The 19015-nt window shown below is 36.4% G+C and overlaps 1 protein-coding gene across 1 annotated transcript in view; it reads left to right on the top strand.

The window, feature by feature from the left end:
- The window catches only part of LOC139741671 (leucine-rich repeat flightless-interacting protein 2-like), a 53371-nt gene that overhangs the window by 18880 nt on the left and 15476 nt on the right, over positions 1-19015 (top strand). The window contains exons 2-6 of the mRNA XM_071652251.1: positions 3230-3319; positions 4752-4805; positions 11109-11198; positions 14777-14897; positions 17600-17673. Coding sequence (XP_071508352.1) covers positions 3230-3319; positions 4752-4805; positions 11109-11198; positions 14777-14897; positions 17600-17673 — 429 coding nt within the window. The remainder of the gene's footprint in view (positions 1-3229; positions 3320-4751; positions 4806-11108; positions 11199-14776; positions 14898-17599; positions 17674-19015) is intronic.

The raw sequence follows: 19015 nt of genomic DNA on the forward strand, positions 1-19015 counted from the left end.
TGCCAAATTTCCCAAACTTACATCATTTTGATGAAAAAGGGAGGGGATGGGATGGCCATGGGTCTAACATGTATTTTGCAGGCATAGTTTACAATTTTGTAGGTACAATATAGCAGCTAGAATGTTCAGCAAGAGACCTTTTTTCTTATCACTACATATAGGTATGGGATGGAACTTAAAGGCATAATTTACCATTTGCAGTTGAAACAAAAACCTAGCATTAGTGCTTTAAAATAGTTCTAAAATGTGAGTTAGGGATAGAAACAACCACTGTAGAAATTTGAATCTGTATAATCAATACTGAGTATTGTCAAATACACAAAATGTGAACAATAGCTATAATAAAGATGTTTCCAGACTAAACCGTCTACAGTTACAGTTTATTGAGAAAAATACTGATTTTTATCTCCTTGTATTTTAGGTTTTATTGCAAAAATTGTATATAGTCAATAGGATGTTTTGTGGTACAACAGATCTTCACATATATGCATCAAATATGATAACTATACACAGCCCAGTCGCTGTACGTACGTAGCGCGACAGAGCTGTACCAGCGGACCTCCAAACACGAAGAGAGTTCAACAATGGCATGCGATCGCTTTGAATTTTGATGCTTTAGATCATTTTTTGTCACCTCAAACTCATCGGACAAACAAAATAATAATGACACTTCGTATCTATGCTATCAATATCGAAATTTTAATTTAACAACTTACCCGGTACCTAAAATGATGGTCATATGCAGCATGTGTGAACGGCTCGCCAACGGTATCACGGTACTAGCCTACATTGTATTTTACGCCAGACCATTTTGATGCATATGATCTGCTGAATGCAGGTCGCGCTGTCGACCGTGCTGCTACTGTACCATGGTATATATCTCTATGGCTGCTACATACACTCAAGCAGCGCACGCATGCAAGTACATATAGCTAGGTTCTGTAATACGATCTCGATTTAGCGCATACGCATAATTTGCAGAAACCAGGGCGCCGTTTTGAATTCTGCAACGATGAACCGTGACGGTCACCGAATCCGCCAGAAAGTGTCATGTTTTTGTTCCACGGACTTATCATGAGGGCTCTCAATGGACTTACGAACCTTCTGTAATACGAACTTGCTCTTAAGGTGAGTAACGTTTGGTAACATGTACATTTTTTAATAAAATAAGTATACATTTTCATAAGTTTTGTAGTTGTGTTGTGGTTCCTCACTTTGAAGGTGCCTGCTCGCTGGTCAGACGCTGTATTCGCACAGCGTATTAACAGCGTCTGGTCGGGCTACAAATATGATATCTTGAACATCTTTTAAATCACTGCTCCCAAAGGTAAACTGGACCTTACTAGGAGGCCTGTATAAATTCTTTAAAAAAATAAAATAAATGAAGGTATATCTTTGATTATAAATGCCCAAGGTACATTGTAGTACATAGTTTCATGTGTAACTGTAGGTTGTACATCTGTGCTTTAATAGAGTGCAAGGATCACACACACACACACACACACACACACACACACACGCAAATCCAGCAAAACAAAACAGCTCAAATGCATTTGATCAGAAGCTGTAGCAACCATTTACATCCTCTTGAGCTGTACCATTCTACTCTCCAAATGTTTATCGCTTGTGTCTGCTTCAGTGTGTGAAATTTGCCACTGCGGGACCATTCAGTCGATATTACATAGTGGTGCTGCTCGCGAGTGCCCTTCTAGATAAAGAGCGTTTGAGCATGCCCAATATATTCAACCTGGTTCATGAAGGTGCTGTAGTCTTGTCTCCATGCCTGTAGTTATTTTTCCCCTCTGCCATACTTGTAGTTTGCGGTTTCAGAAAGCTGTGCCCAAAGGGAAAATCACTCTGAGTGGCCGTTACTGGAATGGACAGGTCAGATAAACACAAATGTGTCTGGCCAGGCTAGAAAAAGTCACAGGCTACCAGAGAGAGAGAGAGAGAAAAAAAAAATACTGTGGTTGTGGATTAGGGAACCCTGTAGTTATCTAGCTGTACACCCATACATACAATATTTGTACATTGTACATGTAATTCAATACAGTATCACCACATGCATTGTGTGTACGAACATAATAGTGTATGACTATAACAAAACATTCAACATACTGAGATAATATAATATTATTTATGTGTATTTTAGTGTGCAGTGTACACTAGGTTACAAGTACATCAACTTTGGTTCCTGTATACAGTGCACACGCGCACACGCACACACACACAGACACACAGACGTATATAATGTAGATGGGCACACATCCAATTTGTTATCAATGTATTTTAATATACTGGAGCAATAGAAGCAAACCAAATAGATCTCGAGAATCACCCCAATCCAGCCCTGATTGATCCTGAAGAGAGTCTGGGCGGACAGAAATGTTTGACCAGCCCACCACATCATGTCAGCTCCAAGAAGGAGACAGATCTAAATTGGACTGTGGAGGGAAACACATAGATCAGGACAATGTCTTCTCTAGATTGCCGCTTGATTTTTTTTCTTCTCCTTCTTCTTCTTGGCATGGTATCACCGTTTGCGCAGCGAGCCACCCTCAATTCCAGGGCCTAATTAGTCATTACCCCACTCCCCCCTCCCTTGCGATGGGTGATGGAATATATGTTACTGCCCATCCGCCGTATCAGCGGCATCTTCCAACTGCTGACACTAATCCAAGAAGAGTTTGTGATATCCAGTTAGCAGACATGGGTTTATAACGACATTTGGTTGAATTTTTCTTTTCTGCCGTGTATCCCACCAACAGAAGGCAGACTCACACAATTTGTGATGGCTCAGAAATGAGGTATTTGAAATTACGAGTATGAGATGTGTCCAGTGGGATATTATTGTATTAAAGCAAGGGACCTAATTGGTAGTTTTTTAAAGTTACAAGTACACATCCCCCTTGGCTGATATTGAAGATATTTTATATGAATCGTATAGTTTACCTGTTACATCTTGGATCAATCTGTGCCTTTGAATATTATATAATCATTGTTCTCTCCAGCTGTGTCTATCTCTTTCTCTGTCTGTCTTTGTTAATGTGTCTGTCTGTCTGTCTCTCTATGTATCTACTTATCATCTACTCATACAGTGTATATGCCTACAGCATAAAAAATGTAATAAGAATTGGAAAATGGTCTAATTTTCTGTATATTTTCAAAGTATCTGTTCATGTATATTAATCTTGATCTCTTGTTCTTGTTTGTTTGCTCTATGACATAGCAGGCCGAAGCCAAGCTGGCCCAGCGGCGGATGGCCAGGGCGGAGGCCAGGAAGATCCGGATGCTGGAGTTGGAGAGACAACAGAAAGAGGTGGGAGAATTTATTTATTTATTTATTTATTTATTTATTTATTTATTTATTTATTTATTTATTTATTTATGCATTCATTCATTCATTCATTCATTCATTCATTCATTCATTCATTCATTCATTCATTTATTTATTTGTTTATTTATTTATTTATTTATTTATTTATTTATGTATTTGTTTATTTATTCAATTTATTCATTTATTTATTCATTCATTCATTCATTCATTCATTCAATCATTTATTTTTTTAAATTTATTTATTTGTTTATTTTGTTTTTGTTTTTTGTTTTTGTCTTGTGTTGTCTGTTACAGATGAGTCATGCCATGGTGTTGGGTCATATAAGGATTTTCATGCTGCTTATGATATTATTTTTGGATAATACCATATTCTGACAACTTGATCTAATAGTTAGCTAGTGTTTGTAGCTCACTTGACAGAAAATATTTAAAGAAAGATATGTTATTGATGCTTCAAGAACATCCCCATAAGTTACAAAATAAGTACATTGGAATATGATTACTTAGTCCCACATATAGAGATATTTGTTATTTGTTCATATAAATGTGAAATTTTGATGACTGTTTTTCCTTTCTGTATCCATTCTTGGAAAAGGAGCAAAGAAATTTTCAGTGCAGTTAATCATGCTATGGTATCATATTTTCTCATTGCAATGGGTATAATACATCAAATTCAGCATGCTTCATTTCAGTTAATCTTTGGGGCTGCTGGACTTTGGAACTACATGTATGTTGCGCCCAACCATAGACAATGCACATGAACAGAGATATTTTGGAAATATTTGAAGGATTACATGTAGGTACTACATCATGATTAATTTATGAAGACACTTTGTTTGTCTATGTTGTATCTGATCGTAACAGTATCAGTATGGTTATAAAACACATAGGGATCGATTCTGTAATGCAATTATGTTACCTTTATAAACATGTAGCTGATATCAGTATTAGTAACAGGTATATTAATACTTTCATTGTTATCAATACTCTCATTACTCTTATTGTTGTTAGTACTAGCACTATTGTTATTGACATAATGAATGACATTTACTGTCATAGTATTACCTAACATGTAGGCATTGACATAATATTGACATACCAATATGTAAAGTTTTGGCTGTGGTGTGGTTTACAGTAATTTTTATAATTTGTTGCAGCAGTACCTTTAACATGCAATTTACTTGATACTATTCTGACAAAAATGCCAGGGACCGTGAAGAAAATATGAATCCAGACGTATGATATGTATCATGTCAAACAGTCAAGATTGTGTTACATTAGGAGAGAGAGTGAGAGAGAGGGAGAGAAGGGGAGAGATCAGGGGTATGTTACAAAATAGAATTAACTCTGGCTGTCTCAAATTTCTCCCGAATATCACATTTTTGTATTTCTTTTTCTGGGGTTGCTTTCACAGGCGGAAGAACAAATGGACAAGGAATATAAAATTCAACAGGAAGAGAAAAAGAATGTAAGTATTATCTAACTCTCAATGTCTTACCACCAACAGCATGTGTTACTGCAATGGATTGGATGGCAAGCATCAACAAAATTGTTTGTTTAACATGCATTTTCTCTTTGATATCTATTATTGTGATCACAGAGAAAAGCTGGAACTGATATTTATATGATCCATATTCTACATTTGCGGTGAAAGTTGAAGCTGCTGTTTATATGCATTACTGGGACTGAAAGGTTTTCATTCTTATGGGTTGTGCAATTATCTCTCTTTTTTTTTCTTCATACGCGTTACATGTCTGTGTTTTTACATGGTCATGATTTGATTTTTTTTTGTTTTTGGTGCAGTGGTTTAATTAAAACCACAAGAATCTGTAGTTTCTTACAAGGAAAGGGCATTTTTATTGTGATGTATAATGGTATATTACATACACAGGGTCCAACATTCACCTTTTCTTTCATTTTCCCATTGGGCAAGGGAGATCATAATTATTTTTTTTTTTCAAATCATTACTTGCCCAAGAGAAAAAAACAAACACTTGCCCTAAAATAGTGCTACTACTCATCACTGGTATATTGAGTGATTTGAGGAGCTCCTGATATTCATACCCAAGTCAAAATTATGCTTGCCTGATCAGGCAAGTCACTTGGAGCAGCCTATATATTGTATTCAACTGCTCGTCATACACACAATTTGACTTGCCTTGGGCAAGCAGACAATTGCTGTTGTCGAGCCTACATTGAATATGCAGAGTGGAGAATATGAAGTTTGTAAGGCCAAAAAGCAAAAAATTGCATACGATTATTAAACAAGTTTAACCCTTTCATTAACCAATGGAAACCTTGTTAGACGCAAAGTCAATGACATTTAAAAGGTAACAGTCTCCAAAGGGTTTGTTAACATGTACACTGTATTTAGATGGTTAATGTTATGTAATTACAGAGTAAGGGAATTTTGCCTTTGTTTCTCATGCTTGCTATTTCTGAGTATGCAGAATTATTACGCAGCGTCAGATTGAATTGCTTATCTCTGCTCATCACAATGAATAATACACAAACACGCAAGATTTCAGAATATCTCAACAACTAAAATGATGTCTTGATGAAAATATAAGCATTTCAAATGAGCCTACTGTACAAGTGGAAATTTTTGTGCACTTTGTGCGACCAGTAGTAGCTTAAGCAGAAATAAAAATCATACGCTATGTAATGTCTTGATTATGTGGAGTTAAAATTACGCAAAATTCATCTTACTCTGCGGTGGGTGAAAAATTACTTGCCATAGATATCCACTTTTACAGTATTTCTTTTGTAATAAAGGAGTTTTGCATTCAGTAATTTATTCAGCTTTGTGTGACTAAGTTTGACCTCAGGGTTTACATTCAATGATTTCATAACTCTTATCTCACAATCAATAAAAAGTTATTAGCTTTTGTGTGTGTGTGTGTGTGTGTGTGTGTGTGTGTGTGTGTGTGTGTGTGTGTGAGTGATTCTTGTAGTCAAAGTTTCCAGTAAATTATGGAAAGGGATTGGCGTCAAAGGGACTAGATGTTAAATTTTATCACTTGCTGTTGAACAGATAAAAATAGAATCAGTAGAAATATAGCAGCTGTAGTATCATTCTGTAGGGAATGTTTTTCTCTTTCTTTTGAAGTTTATTTATTTTGGGGTGGATTTCTTCTTTAAATGCTTTTGGCTTCATGTAGTGAATACTATAGTTTTAGAAGAGAAAAGTGAAATACCGGTACCCCATTCTTTTTCTCTGAAAAAAAGAACAACTTCATTGCACTAGTAATTTAATATGGTAAATAAAGTTTATATATAGCATTCATTCGTTTGTCCAAGAATGAATGCATAAGCGTGCACCCTAACAAAAAAGAAGAAAAAGAAGAAGAATAAAATGAAAACCACCTAAATCTAAGTCACAAACTGCAAAATGTGTTATGAATTACACTGTTGATGTCATATTAATAGAATATTTTCACTTTTGATGTTATGTTAATAGCGCATATATTCTGTCTTGCACTCTACTATTAAAAGTATGTGCACTCCAGCAAATGTGTGATTTACCCGAGTTCAACATTATTTCTTGAGGCAGAAGAGTGAGGTGTAATAGAATTGTAAGTGGGCAAATCATGCATTTGAATCGTATTGATAGTCTTTAATGTAATGGTGCGCAGCAGAGCGAGAACCACATACCACTTTTCTAGTAGATGCAATTGTAATTTGTATTCAAGATAAGAATTCTAGGCACGAGAATTCATGGATAAAACGCACCACTTCACACAGTAATGAAATACAGTGAATGTCACGCGATGTCATTTCAACTCATTTTCTCGCAGTAATAATGGGAATACAAATTTTAGGTGAAATGTTTTCAACACAAAGGAAAATAAGAGCAAATATTTTGCTAGGAGGTGGAATGTCGTTAATTTTGCTGGTTGTTTGTGGTTCAGGCACACTCTCTTTGTGCAGGTGTGAAAATGGCTACTTAATGGCTATGTACAGTTTACTCTGCTCTGCAATTTGTTGTTTTTCCCCATGTTATGAATCAAGGGGCGTCCAGAATATAAACGCAAGGTAATGATGTGCTAATTACGTGCCAACAGTGTGTCCTGATGATTATATTCTAACCTATGTTTACTAACAACATAGGTTTTGCATTCTTTCATTCCATTTTTTTGTTGTTGAAAATACCATCCACTACTTACCATACCGTAGTACCGTCATCGGATTATGGTAAAGATCTTCTGTCTGTTTTGTATGCCGTGAGCTGTTCTGTGTGTCATGTGATGCTTGGATGCGCTTACCGAGTTCTGTTTTGACCAGGGTCGCTGTCAGAAATGTTTTAAGGTCAACATATTTTTGGTTGTAGGGAGCATATGCCTACGTGGCTTACAAAATTTTTCCAGCGATCATACACTATCGCTGGCAATAGATAAACAAAAGCCTATCATATCATAGTCCCATCCTCATGAAATGATTTTGTTTTGTTTTGTTTTGTTTTTTAGTAGGCTTGACTTCTAAAAGACCAAACTGCCTTGAAGTTTTAGATTGTGAGAATATGAGGTGATCGGCGACTATCAAATATCTTCATCAAAATCATTAAAATCAAAGAAAATCCCTGAAAGCATTGTTCAACTTTTCCTTAACTATTTTACCTTCATTATTGGAAGCACCATCACATAAATATTTGTGGGTGTGTGTGTGTTTTTATGTGTGAGCATGTTTATGTATCAAATAGGCCAGTATTGTGCAGTTTTGAAACAATGGATGTGATTGAAGTATTAGTTTCCTATTGTCAATATTATATGTATGTAATACATACAGTTGTACCTGTACACAATGGGTGAATAAGTTTTGTTTCCTCGTTATAGCACATACAGTACATCAGTGTAATTTGCCCTTTTATGCATGTACACTAACATATTTTAGAACTTGTACATGCTTTTATACAACAGTGTAAATTTGTAGTTCAGTGTTGCAATGGTTTAAGTGTTTGTTATTTTTGTCTTTGTGTATATTTTTCTGCATGATTTCTTTTTCTTTTCTTGTCAGAACTATTTGATATTTCTTCAATTTCACTTGAGCAGTGCTGTGTACATTTTTACTTTTTTCTCCTGTGCATACTGTACCCTCCCCCATACTTGCATGATTGTGGTATTCAAAGTGTTTGAATCACACCTATGAACTATATGAAATTTTGCTGTTGATTTACTTTTTATGATCATAGAAAATACACACACACACACACACACACACACACACACACACACACACACACACACACACACACACACACAAATGCAAGCATATAGCTTTTATTGCAATTGAAAATATTCTTTCTTTTATCCAGACTTGATGTATTCTATTGTAGATTATTTTTCTTTTATACTTTTCTGCATATGTGTGATGACTATAGTGAAGGGGAATGATTGAATTTGACTAGTATGACAACAGAAAAGAATGAAGACATGAGTAATATTTTCATTTTAAAAATGACTGTTACATCATAACATAAGAAGTTATTAAGCACATGCATCTATGCATACATAGACAATAAAATGGTGGCTCTCTGTTGTGTACAATTGTAAGGGACTGTCATGCAAAGCATACATGTAGTTCACATTATAATCACAATGTAAACTTCTCATTTCAATTTAATACCAGAAACCCTTATTGATGCTATTTAAGGAAATGATATGAAAATATAAGATCAATTGCCTTTGTTTTTTGTAAGTCACTCTACAACAGCTGCAGCCCATTATAATTTCAGTTGTCATGGCAACAACAGGGCAAGGAGTATATTGACTGTTGGTATTTAGCAATTAGTTTTTATCATGTATTGTAGAATAACATTTGTAACTCACAAATGTTGTGACTCTCAATTGTCAAAGAAGACAAGTCTTCATCAAATGCACACAGTCTCATACAAGTTTACAACGTGTATGTGTGCATCCTAGCAAGTTGGCAAAAAGCAGTATTAGTGGAGGCAATTGAGGTAGCCTACAAACTATGCCAGAATGAATAGTTCATGGGTTTCTGGTATGAAATGTATCAATTTTTGAAAGGATATGTTTTTAATAGTTTGTAGAAAAATCTTTACCACCTTCCCCATTCTAGGATACATACGATGTACAGTGTACTGTACCTGTATCAAAGGAGGAAATCAGAAGAGTTTCAGCCAGCTCAAAGCCTCTTGCAATTACTCTTTGCATGGGCTTTACATTATAGACATCCATCTCCCTGTCCAATAGCTTGTCAGCTGAAATCAGCCATTTTTTACATCATGGCAGTGATCTTTATTAAGTGGAACCAGCTGGCAATATGCAATCACACATATTCAGTGCAGCCAGAGTTACACATGTAATGTTGTATGCATGTAGTTACATTGTAATGCATTCCCTGGATGTTGAATCCATTAGGGAAAAAAAGCGGTCAGTTCGTGGAGCCCCTTCTCACCCTTTTATACGTAGCGTCGCTGTCAAAACATTGGCGTGCCTCGCTCTATCGTGGGCAAAACCCCTGCCTCTGGCTGCACTGAAGAGCTGATGTGATTATTCTTCCCTCAGCCTGGCAATGAGACTATCTTTGAGCTTTCAGAAAACAAATCCCCTCCCCTGTAGTCCCACACAATCATACTGTTGTTGTCCTGAATGTGCCCAGGGTTTGGTGCTGGTGCTAATTATGTAGCAGACAGCCAGCCATTGGCTGTGACATGTTTATGACATGCTGAGTGAAGCACACTGGGGGGAGGGCAGAGAGAACATCCTCTTGTAGGGTCTGTTTATCATTTAGCCTGTTTTAATGATGCAAGTGGCAAAAGGTCATGGTTCCATTGCATGAACTTTTGTCAGCTAGACCAAGGAGGTACTAGGTGAGCCTAGTACCTTGTACATGTACCTCCTTGGTTGGATTGCCTCACAAGATCTGGGCCCCGTTGCAAGAAAGTTGCAATCAATTGCAAATAATTGCTAATTTTGAAACAACCATTCTGATTGGCTCAGGGTGTGCCCTATTAAGAAGACATGCATGCAACAATGATTTTGATTGGCCAGTGACAATCAGTTGCAAGTTGCGTTTAAAACGCAATGTTTCTAGCAACGGGGCCCAGGACTGTTAGTAGTTGATATTGTGCCTGAAATCTAGAAGCATTGTGTGATTAGTCTGTAGTTTATTCTGTGTTGATTTTTTTTTTTGCATTTTTTTTTTTTGCATCGATAGACCTGATACATGTGAATAAAGTAGGCAACAAAAGCTACAGATTTCTGCATGCTTCTGTGTATAGTAGATTTGTTGATAATGTGTGACAGATACAATTTTTATTATGAAGATCACATTGATATTATCATGTGTTTCATTTTTTTTTATGAGATAAATACTTGCAAGCAACATTGTTTTGAAATTTGCATCTACTCCTTATATGTACATGTATGAGACTTTAGAAATCATTACCTGTGCAGAACAAGATTTTTCTTTTTTGTTTTTGTGTTGTTAAATTCAAGTGTTGACAAATTTTACCTACAAAGGAAAGGCATGTGTTGTGGTAAATATTTCTAGTGCCTGTGTAATGAAGTTGCCTCATTTATTTTGATTCCAAAATTGTATTGATAATGCCTGTAAAATCCATCGTGTGCTTGTATGATCTAATGCTTCTCTTTTCTCCCCCTCTCCCACCAACTGACTTCTTCATCTTGTGTGTCCGATCCTGGTTGTTGCGATTTTTGTTGTGTTGTTTGTCATTGGTCGATTCGCACACTTTGCATTGTGCTTTTGGTTCATGTATGTACGTGTGTGCGTTGCCGTTTTGCTGCAGCTGAAAGAACCATTGATATCTAGACCTAAGTGGTACCAGCGGCGAGCATCGCTTCAAGTCCCGATGATAACAAGTAGTATGAGAACGAACGTAAATACAAAATGCTTTTCTCTTCTATCGTCTTGCTGTCATCTATGCCACTCACAGCATTTTTTTTTTTTTTTTGCAATAGATTTAGTAGCATTTGCAGAACACATTTTCTCTCCTAAAACATACTGTAATGTCACTAGGTTACTTCAAATTTGAATTCCCCCATTCTGATCTTCCACTTATGATAATAATAATAATAACAATTCTAGCTCAGATGTGCTGATCAATGTGCAATTAACTCACTCACATCATGTGATAATACTTCATGAATACCCCCCCCCCCCTTGTTCATCTAGCTGTAGTGGAATATGTCATGAATCCAGAAATACATGGTAATTCAAATGTCAATACTAAAGTATTGCCGCGTAGAAAAGTTCATAAACATGAAATAGTTAATGTTTTTTATATTCCCCTCCCTTCCTTACACACAAACATATGTATGTGGACACCTTTAATATACCAGGTACTTGTAAATTGCCCTTGTAGCATGAAATTGATTAATCACAATACAGTTGAAACCTACATCCTTGAAAGCCCACTTGATCATTCTTTGTAAACTAAATGACTGTAGTAGTGACCTCAATTCCCAGGCAAGTAAAAAAGAAATAATCACTGTTTAGTATTACTCTTCTCATTATTGGGACCTTTCTTTCACAGCAACACGAGGCAAAGTTGCAAATATGAGGGTTTAAATTAACGCTTTAAAAGTATTTACGAATTTAGTTATTTTTTATCATAAAATCTGGAAGGCGTTGCATTCAATGTTTAATTTTATGTCCGCCAGAATTTAATCCATTTAACCCTAGCCTGTTCCTACATACAATTCACAATTGTTCATCTACATGTATGCAGTGAAGGTCTGCTCGTCCATGCTATACAAACCTGTGGCGACGTATTTTTTTTTTTTTTTTTGAGCTTCAACACAGCATGATCATTTGCTGTTTTAACTCATAAATGCTACATTGCAAAATGCATGAATGATAATTGTAGATTGAGCAAAAACTAGTGTAACACAAGAGGTTACAGCAGTGGGTTATTTTTTCCATGGTTTGTAGAATCGGAAAATGCTTCAGCATTTCTATTTTTGTAACTTCTCAAGTGAGGTACTTTCCTTGTTCCTTGTTTGTAAAGAAAACAAATGAAGGGAGAAAAGTACATGTAGAAATCTTTATCTGTACATTTGAAATTTCATAGTGTCAATGTGTTGAACATTGCACATAGCATGTTTCCCCCTTCTCTTTGTAGCTAAACATTGTATCTGTATTATGTGAATGACTCAGGATAATTGACTTGTGTTTGCCTGCTGTGCGGTGTGTGTGTGTGTGTGTGTGTGTGTGTGTGTTTGCATGACTTGTGATATTTACATGCTCACTATTTGGCTGTGAACCCTGATTCAAATACATCTTCTGAGCACCGTCTACTGTGTGTGCTAGGAAAATACAGTTTACAGTTGCACTTGGTTTTTCAGTGTAAATAAACACAGCATGTTTGCATTAATTGCTTCATAATTGCATTGGAATGATGCATGGACTATTTTTTTTTCCTTACAATGTACCAATTTGCATTAATGTTATATGTTTTTGATTTGTACTATATTATGACATGCATTAAAATGATTGTTCATGAAATTATATCTGCATGGAAACAAATTTGCCCATATCTTTAATGTCAGAATATTCTGTGATATGCTGTCATAACTGCAACATTTTATTTGAAAACAAAAGAACAGAAACTGAGCACAGATATTATCATACATAAAGCCACCAAGCATGCCTGTGCCTTCATGAAATTGTATATTTTATTGTTCGACTGTCAATATTCCTGATAATGTTCATATTAGCTCTGTACCTGAAAGAATATATTTTGTTTCCAGCTGAGACATTACTACTCTGGAAGTTAGAAGCATTAAAATTTGTGTTTTAAACATTTCAAACATTTATAAAAGTGAGGTAGATAGACAATTTTTTTTTCTTTTCTTTTTTTTTTAGCACAGAATATGTACATGAAATTTAAGGAAAATGCAGTACAGATCAGTTATTAAATCCAAAATGTGTTTTCCCCTGTGATTATTTGAAAAAGCTGCTAATCACGAATGACAGTGTACAAATGCAAATTATGCAAGAAATTCAAAAGTCTGTCCACCCACTCTGAAGAACATGAAACAGTTCAGGGTAAATGTTGTGCGTCAGTGATCGTGTTGTCTGGTATCTTGCATAATGTATGGGTGGCATTAGTGGGGGAAGAATATTACAGAAATCTCTTCTGGCAGGTATTATATATATCAAGAAAAAAAATCATATGAGTCTTAATGGGATAGTTTCTGCAGGACTTGTCATGACTTATAAATGTTACTAAGGATATCAGAACTACATGTAATTAATACCTAGATATAAATACCGGTACCTTTCTCAGGATCTAATAGTTTGCTGTAAAACCTGACACTATCAGGAAGTCCCAGTTGAGTCCTTCCGAGGACAATAAGCGTCAAACTGATAAAAAACATATTTGTGATGATTTTTCTGTGTTTTTCATTAATATTTGTGGGTATAATTTCATCTCACCATCACTTTAGAAGACTGTCTTAAAGGGATGTTGGTTGTGACCCCTTCCACTGTCCATACACAGTAGGACCCATGTCCCAGTTTTAGAATCATCTCCCTTTACGCCCATTCTAATCTCCGTACCCCACATTTTGTCTCCCCTAGCCCAGATATGTAGTATCAGCAGAATTCCTCACATGTACATGGAACTGATAATGTGAAATGTTTAACTCTACCCCCTCCCCCTTCCTCCCATGGTAGATTAACTTGAGTAAACGTGGTAGACACGTATACCCATTACTGAGCAATGAATAAAAGTCACGGTGTTCAATTCAGCTATTAAATGAAAATTAAATACTTGCATACCTTTTGAAATGTCAGTTGTAAGACATAATACAAATGTGTGTTTATGTCTATCAATTGTAATACAAACAAACAAACAAACAAACAATACAACTACCTTATTTCATAGTCTTTTTAAAAGATTTTGTGCTATATACAGTATGAGAGATTTGTCCACCTTAATACCTTTTTTTTTTTAGATCAAAAGGCCATGGTGCAATGATTTAGATAATATCATGTATTGACATGTTTATGAAATAGAAATATGCAAAGTAAAGATTTGTTAAGATTTTATTTTTTATCCAGCTTTATTTGGGTTTTTAGATTGTGACACACTAAGATATCAAGCACATTTCACTGACTGCTAAGAATGTAGTACATATGTGAATGCCAATTGTTAATTTGATACCATTTTTTGTCTTGCCTTCTTTTTCTCCCCTCAATCTCTCACCCCCCCCCCCTTTTGGTCATCTCTCTACCCCCACCCTATCTCTGTCTGTTTCTGTCATTCTGTGTTTATATTCATATATTTCTCTCCTTTCTTTCTGTACATCTTGGTGCTTGTGTCTGTGTCTCTTTTTCTCAACTTTTTGGCAACTTTCTCTATCTCTTCTCTCCCTCTCTTATTCTGTGTGTTGGTCTCCGTTTTTCTCTTTTCTTCTTCCTTAAAAAAAACCAACAACAACAAATGAGCAGATGTTAACCAAGCAAGCTGTACAGGGTGTCGCCGCGGCTTCTGCAGTGCCCGGTACCTCCGGCGGGTCGTCGTCACGGAGAGGAAGTTCGGAGTCCATCGACAACGATCTACTAAAGGTCTGTACCTGTAGACTATCCTGTCAACTCGGTAGATGCTAAACAGATAACTGTGACAGCGAACATGTGAAATTGACTAACACACCTGTGCCACTGAACTTCACAATGTGTGTGTGTGTGTATTTGTGGGTGTGTACCTGTGAAGTATACATTGCTCGTTGTGTGTATAAGATAATGTGATGTCTTCGTGACCCAATAGACTCTCAGGCCCAAATTCTCAAAAGTCCATGGTTTGAATTCAGTCCATGGACATTACAGCGCAAATAGGCATACATTTCACATGTACACAGTGCATGCACATTCATTATAGGATGTCTGTTGGTGTATGTGATCTGTCATGAACATTTACACAGACGTGATGAAATTCGCATTATCTACAGGTTAAATTTATCAATTACCTTTGTAAGATTAGGCCTCTGTTTTCCACGTACATTGTAGTCTTGAATTTCAGGAAGTATGTGTGCAGGATATTAAATGTTTGACAACTTGTGGAAGAAGAATTTGTGTCAGCCATAACAGATTCAAACGCATCATTTGGCAGAGTCAATTGATACAACAGGTATCTGTGTTTTAAAGATGCAATGCATATCAAAATGCAAAGCTAGGCATTATCAGTCCTATGTACATAATTATGACAAATGTGAAAATTCCATATATAGCTCTCTTGTTCAAGAGAAAAGAGGAAAATATCCTGTGATATATCCAATGTAACCCAAGCGTCAGTTACCTCAGGTGTTCTCCTTTATACAGAATTTTAATTTTCAGAAGGTGCTGCCAAGTAGCCATGTAGTTCTTTTTGTTCTGGTATAGAGCTATGAGAATTCTGTCAGGACTGAAACTCTTCGCACATATCATTAATTTTGCTAGAGTCTAATTTGTCAACTAATTTGTATTGATGTACATTGTATGTATAAAGCATAGAATTTACATGGAAATGCATATGTGGGACTGCATATAGATGATTCACACATCCCAATTTGTGCACCAAAATGTTATGTCTTTCCACATGAAGTGGAAGGGACAGAAACACCCGATTTATATTCTACTACAATGTACCTAGACATAGAAGACCACATTCCGGAGTTCAGTGATAGTGGTGGACACAACTGGTTAACAGGGTACATGTAGGAGCTCTCTTGATTGATTATCTTTTGAATATTTCTCTCAGTGTCATACTTTTCAGCCCTTAATTACAACTTTGATTATGAATATATGTGTGTATGTGTATATGTGTGTATGTGTGTATGTGTGTGCTTGTGTGTGTGTGTCTGTGTGTGTGTGTGTGTGTGTGTGTGTGTGTGTGCACATGGCATATATTCTTTAATGCAAGCCTCTACTATGTCCTGATGTACATACTGATAAATGTCCAGACATGTATACAAACGAACACAGGGCGATTAGTGTCTGCCCCAATGGAATGTCACAAGGACTTGGTAATGCACTCTGGTCAGTGCCCGCCCCTTGATATCTCTTTTCTCCTCCCCCAACCCCCCACCCTCCCTCCTTCCTCCATGAGATGAGTGGATAGGATTAAGGAGAGGGGAGGGGTATGGGAGGATTTTTATTGGTCATTAACCTACTTCAAGTCTTTGATAAGAGATTGGAGGTGTATGCTCAAGAAGGGGATGCACTGACATGTCAATCATGCATATTTCTGCTTTCCATTTCATTAAATTTAGCTCAATTTAGATTGTGAGGTTTTTTAATTCTTTTATAAAAATGGAATTAGATATGTTATATGCGCCTTTGAAGGTGGAGAGGCTATATTTGCCATGTACAAACTTTTGTATTGTAATCTATAACATATTTGCCTTCTGCTCTTCTAGTATAGCAATTTGAAGCAGTACTTATTCAAATGTTATCAAACTCAGCCTCACCTATGATGTGTAATGAAATGCATTATGAGCAAGAGTCTTATTCCTCGTACATTTAATTATGTATGCACAAATATTTAGAATATTGCCTTAATGAACACATTTAAAGTGCACTCTTAAATTCTACACTGTCGGCTTGTCATACATTCAGAAAGCTTGATGCTGGTGCCTTTAGTTCTTACATTGAAAAAATGTTTAGATGGTCTCTTTAGAGATGAAATTCAGAAGCATCTGAAATATGGGGCAGGGGTCAATCTGGGTCAGAAATATTGACCTTCTTCAAGTGAGTAAAGTCCTCTCCACATAATTCGATACCAGGTGATTTAATGCTCTTGTTAATGTTACTTAGGTATGATTCTAGTGGATGCTTCCTGTGAATGTTACAGAGTTTGGCAAGTTTCAATTTTGTGGTCCTGATTAATTGGGTGAAAATCTGCCATCACAGGCCTCTGTGCAATTTAAGCAGAGAGTTTCTGTATCACTGTTCGATCTCTGTACCCAGTCTGTAAGATTTTTCATTTATGTACCCTCCTATGTACAGTCGAGTCAGTGGCATTGTCTTTTATGTTCACAGTGAGTGTTGTTGTTGTTGAGTTTTTTTGTAGCACTTAAGAAATGCAGGCATACACCTGGTATAAGCACTTTTGCACCTATTACATTTGTACATGCAATCATTTGGTGTGTAACTACACAAGAATAGTTCAACAAGCACAGGTATCCACAGAATTCTGTGTTCCATCCAACCTGTCAGTGAGTAATATTGTTTGTCTGTTTTTTGCTTTTATCCCTTGAATCATGTGACTCACAATGACCTTTGACACATAGAGTTCAGCGACCTTGTCGGATGACATTCAGGCCCCACCTCAGAAGGGGGGCATTGACTCACGCGATCTGGACCTTCTAAAGGTTTGTGCTAACAGCACTTCACTCTCCCACATTGCCCACCTCAAACATGTGCTAATAACCAGACATTTCGTGCCATGACTATTAACAGAAAAGTTATATGTTTGACCCACGACCCTTGCAAGGCATTGCGGGGTCACAGGTCACATGTTTGCATCACACTCTATATTAATGTCATCACTCAAAGGTAATTCATGTTAATTCCATGAACTCACCCGCAAAACAATCATCTCACATTGATGGCTTACCCCCCTGTGCAGTAAATAATAACTAAGTGTGGTTGTTTGTCTTTGACCTTTGACCCATCACCTCTCAAATCCTAGGGGTCATCAGTTAACTCAGATGACGCACAGTCCGAATCCCACATGGGGAGCTTGGACTTTGATGAGCAAGAACAACTGAAGGTTTGTTACTGTGACAACTCATGAACCATTTTTTTCCTTTTTTTTTTTAGTTCTGGTAGATGCTCCTTTGCTCCTTGTAGCACAGACAACTTTGTTTTCTTGCTTGAACTTTGAACTTTGACTTTTCTTTCTTTGACCTTAGTGGCCTGCTGGAACTGTGCATCATGGGAGATTTTTTTTTTTTCTGGGTTAATTGCTAACAGTGTTGCAGAGTTCTTATCTCTTTTGATTCTCTTATAGAATTAATCTTAAAGGGGAGGTAAACCCAAAGAACAATGTGGATTGAGTGAAAGCAGCAACATTAGTAGAACACATCAGTGAAAGTTTGAGGAAAATCGGACAATCGATGCAAAAGTTATGATTTTTTAAAGTTTTGGTGTTGGAACTGCTGGGTGAGGAGACTACTACAGGATATGACGTATGAGTGGACGACAATACAAAGATAATATAAAGGAAATTCAACAAAAATTCACTTTTCTAGAATCATGAAAGAGCAATGGACCAACCGCTTTCAGAAAGCAGGGGGAATAATTGCTACCCTTAACATATGTCACTATCAAGTTGATGGAATTTGTAATTTTCATGAAAAATGGATTTTTGCAGAATTTTCTTTATATTTTCTTGGTATTGTTGTCCACTCATACGTCATAATTTCTAGTAGTCTCCTCACCCAGCAGTTCCAACATCAAAACTTTAAAAATTCATAACTTTTGCATTGATTGTCCGATTTTCTTCAAACTTTCACTGATGTGTTCTACTAATGTTGCTGCTTTCACTCAATCCACATTGCTCTTGGGGTTTATCTTCCCTTTAATAGAATAGGGTCTTGTTTCATTAAAAATGACCAGTTCTCTTTCTTTTTCCAGTAACAAATCCACCTCAAAACATATCAGAGTAAAAAAGAAGTAACAACAGACAATGATCTATTTATTGATCAGATG

This window comes from Diadema antillarum, unplaced genomic scaffold (assembly GCF_040938485.1).
Source record: "Diadema antillarum isolate AM-2024a unplaced genomic scaffold, OU_Dant_1.0 seq00000945_RagTag, whole genome shotgun sequence".
Taxonomy (NCBI): Eukaryota; Metazoa; Echinodermata; class Echinoidea; order Diadematoida; family Diadematidae; genus Diadema; species Diadema antillarum.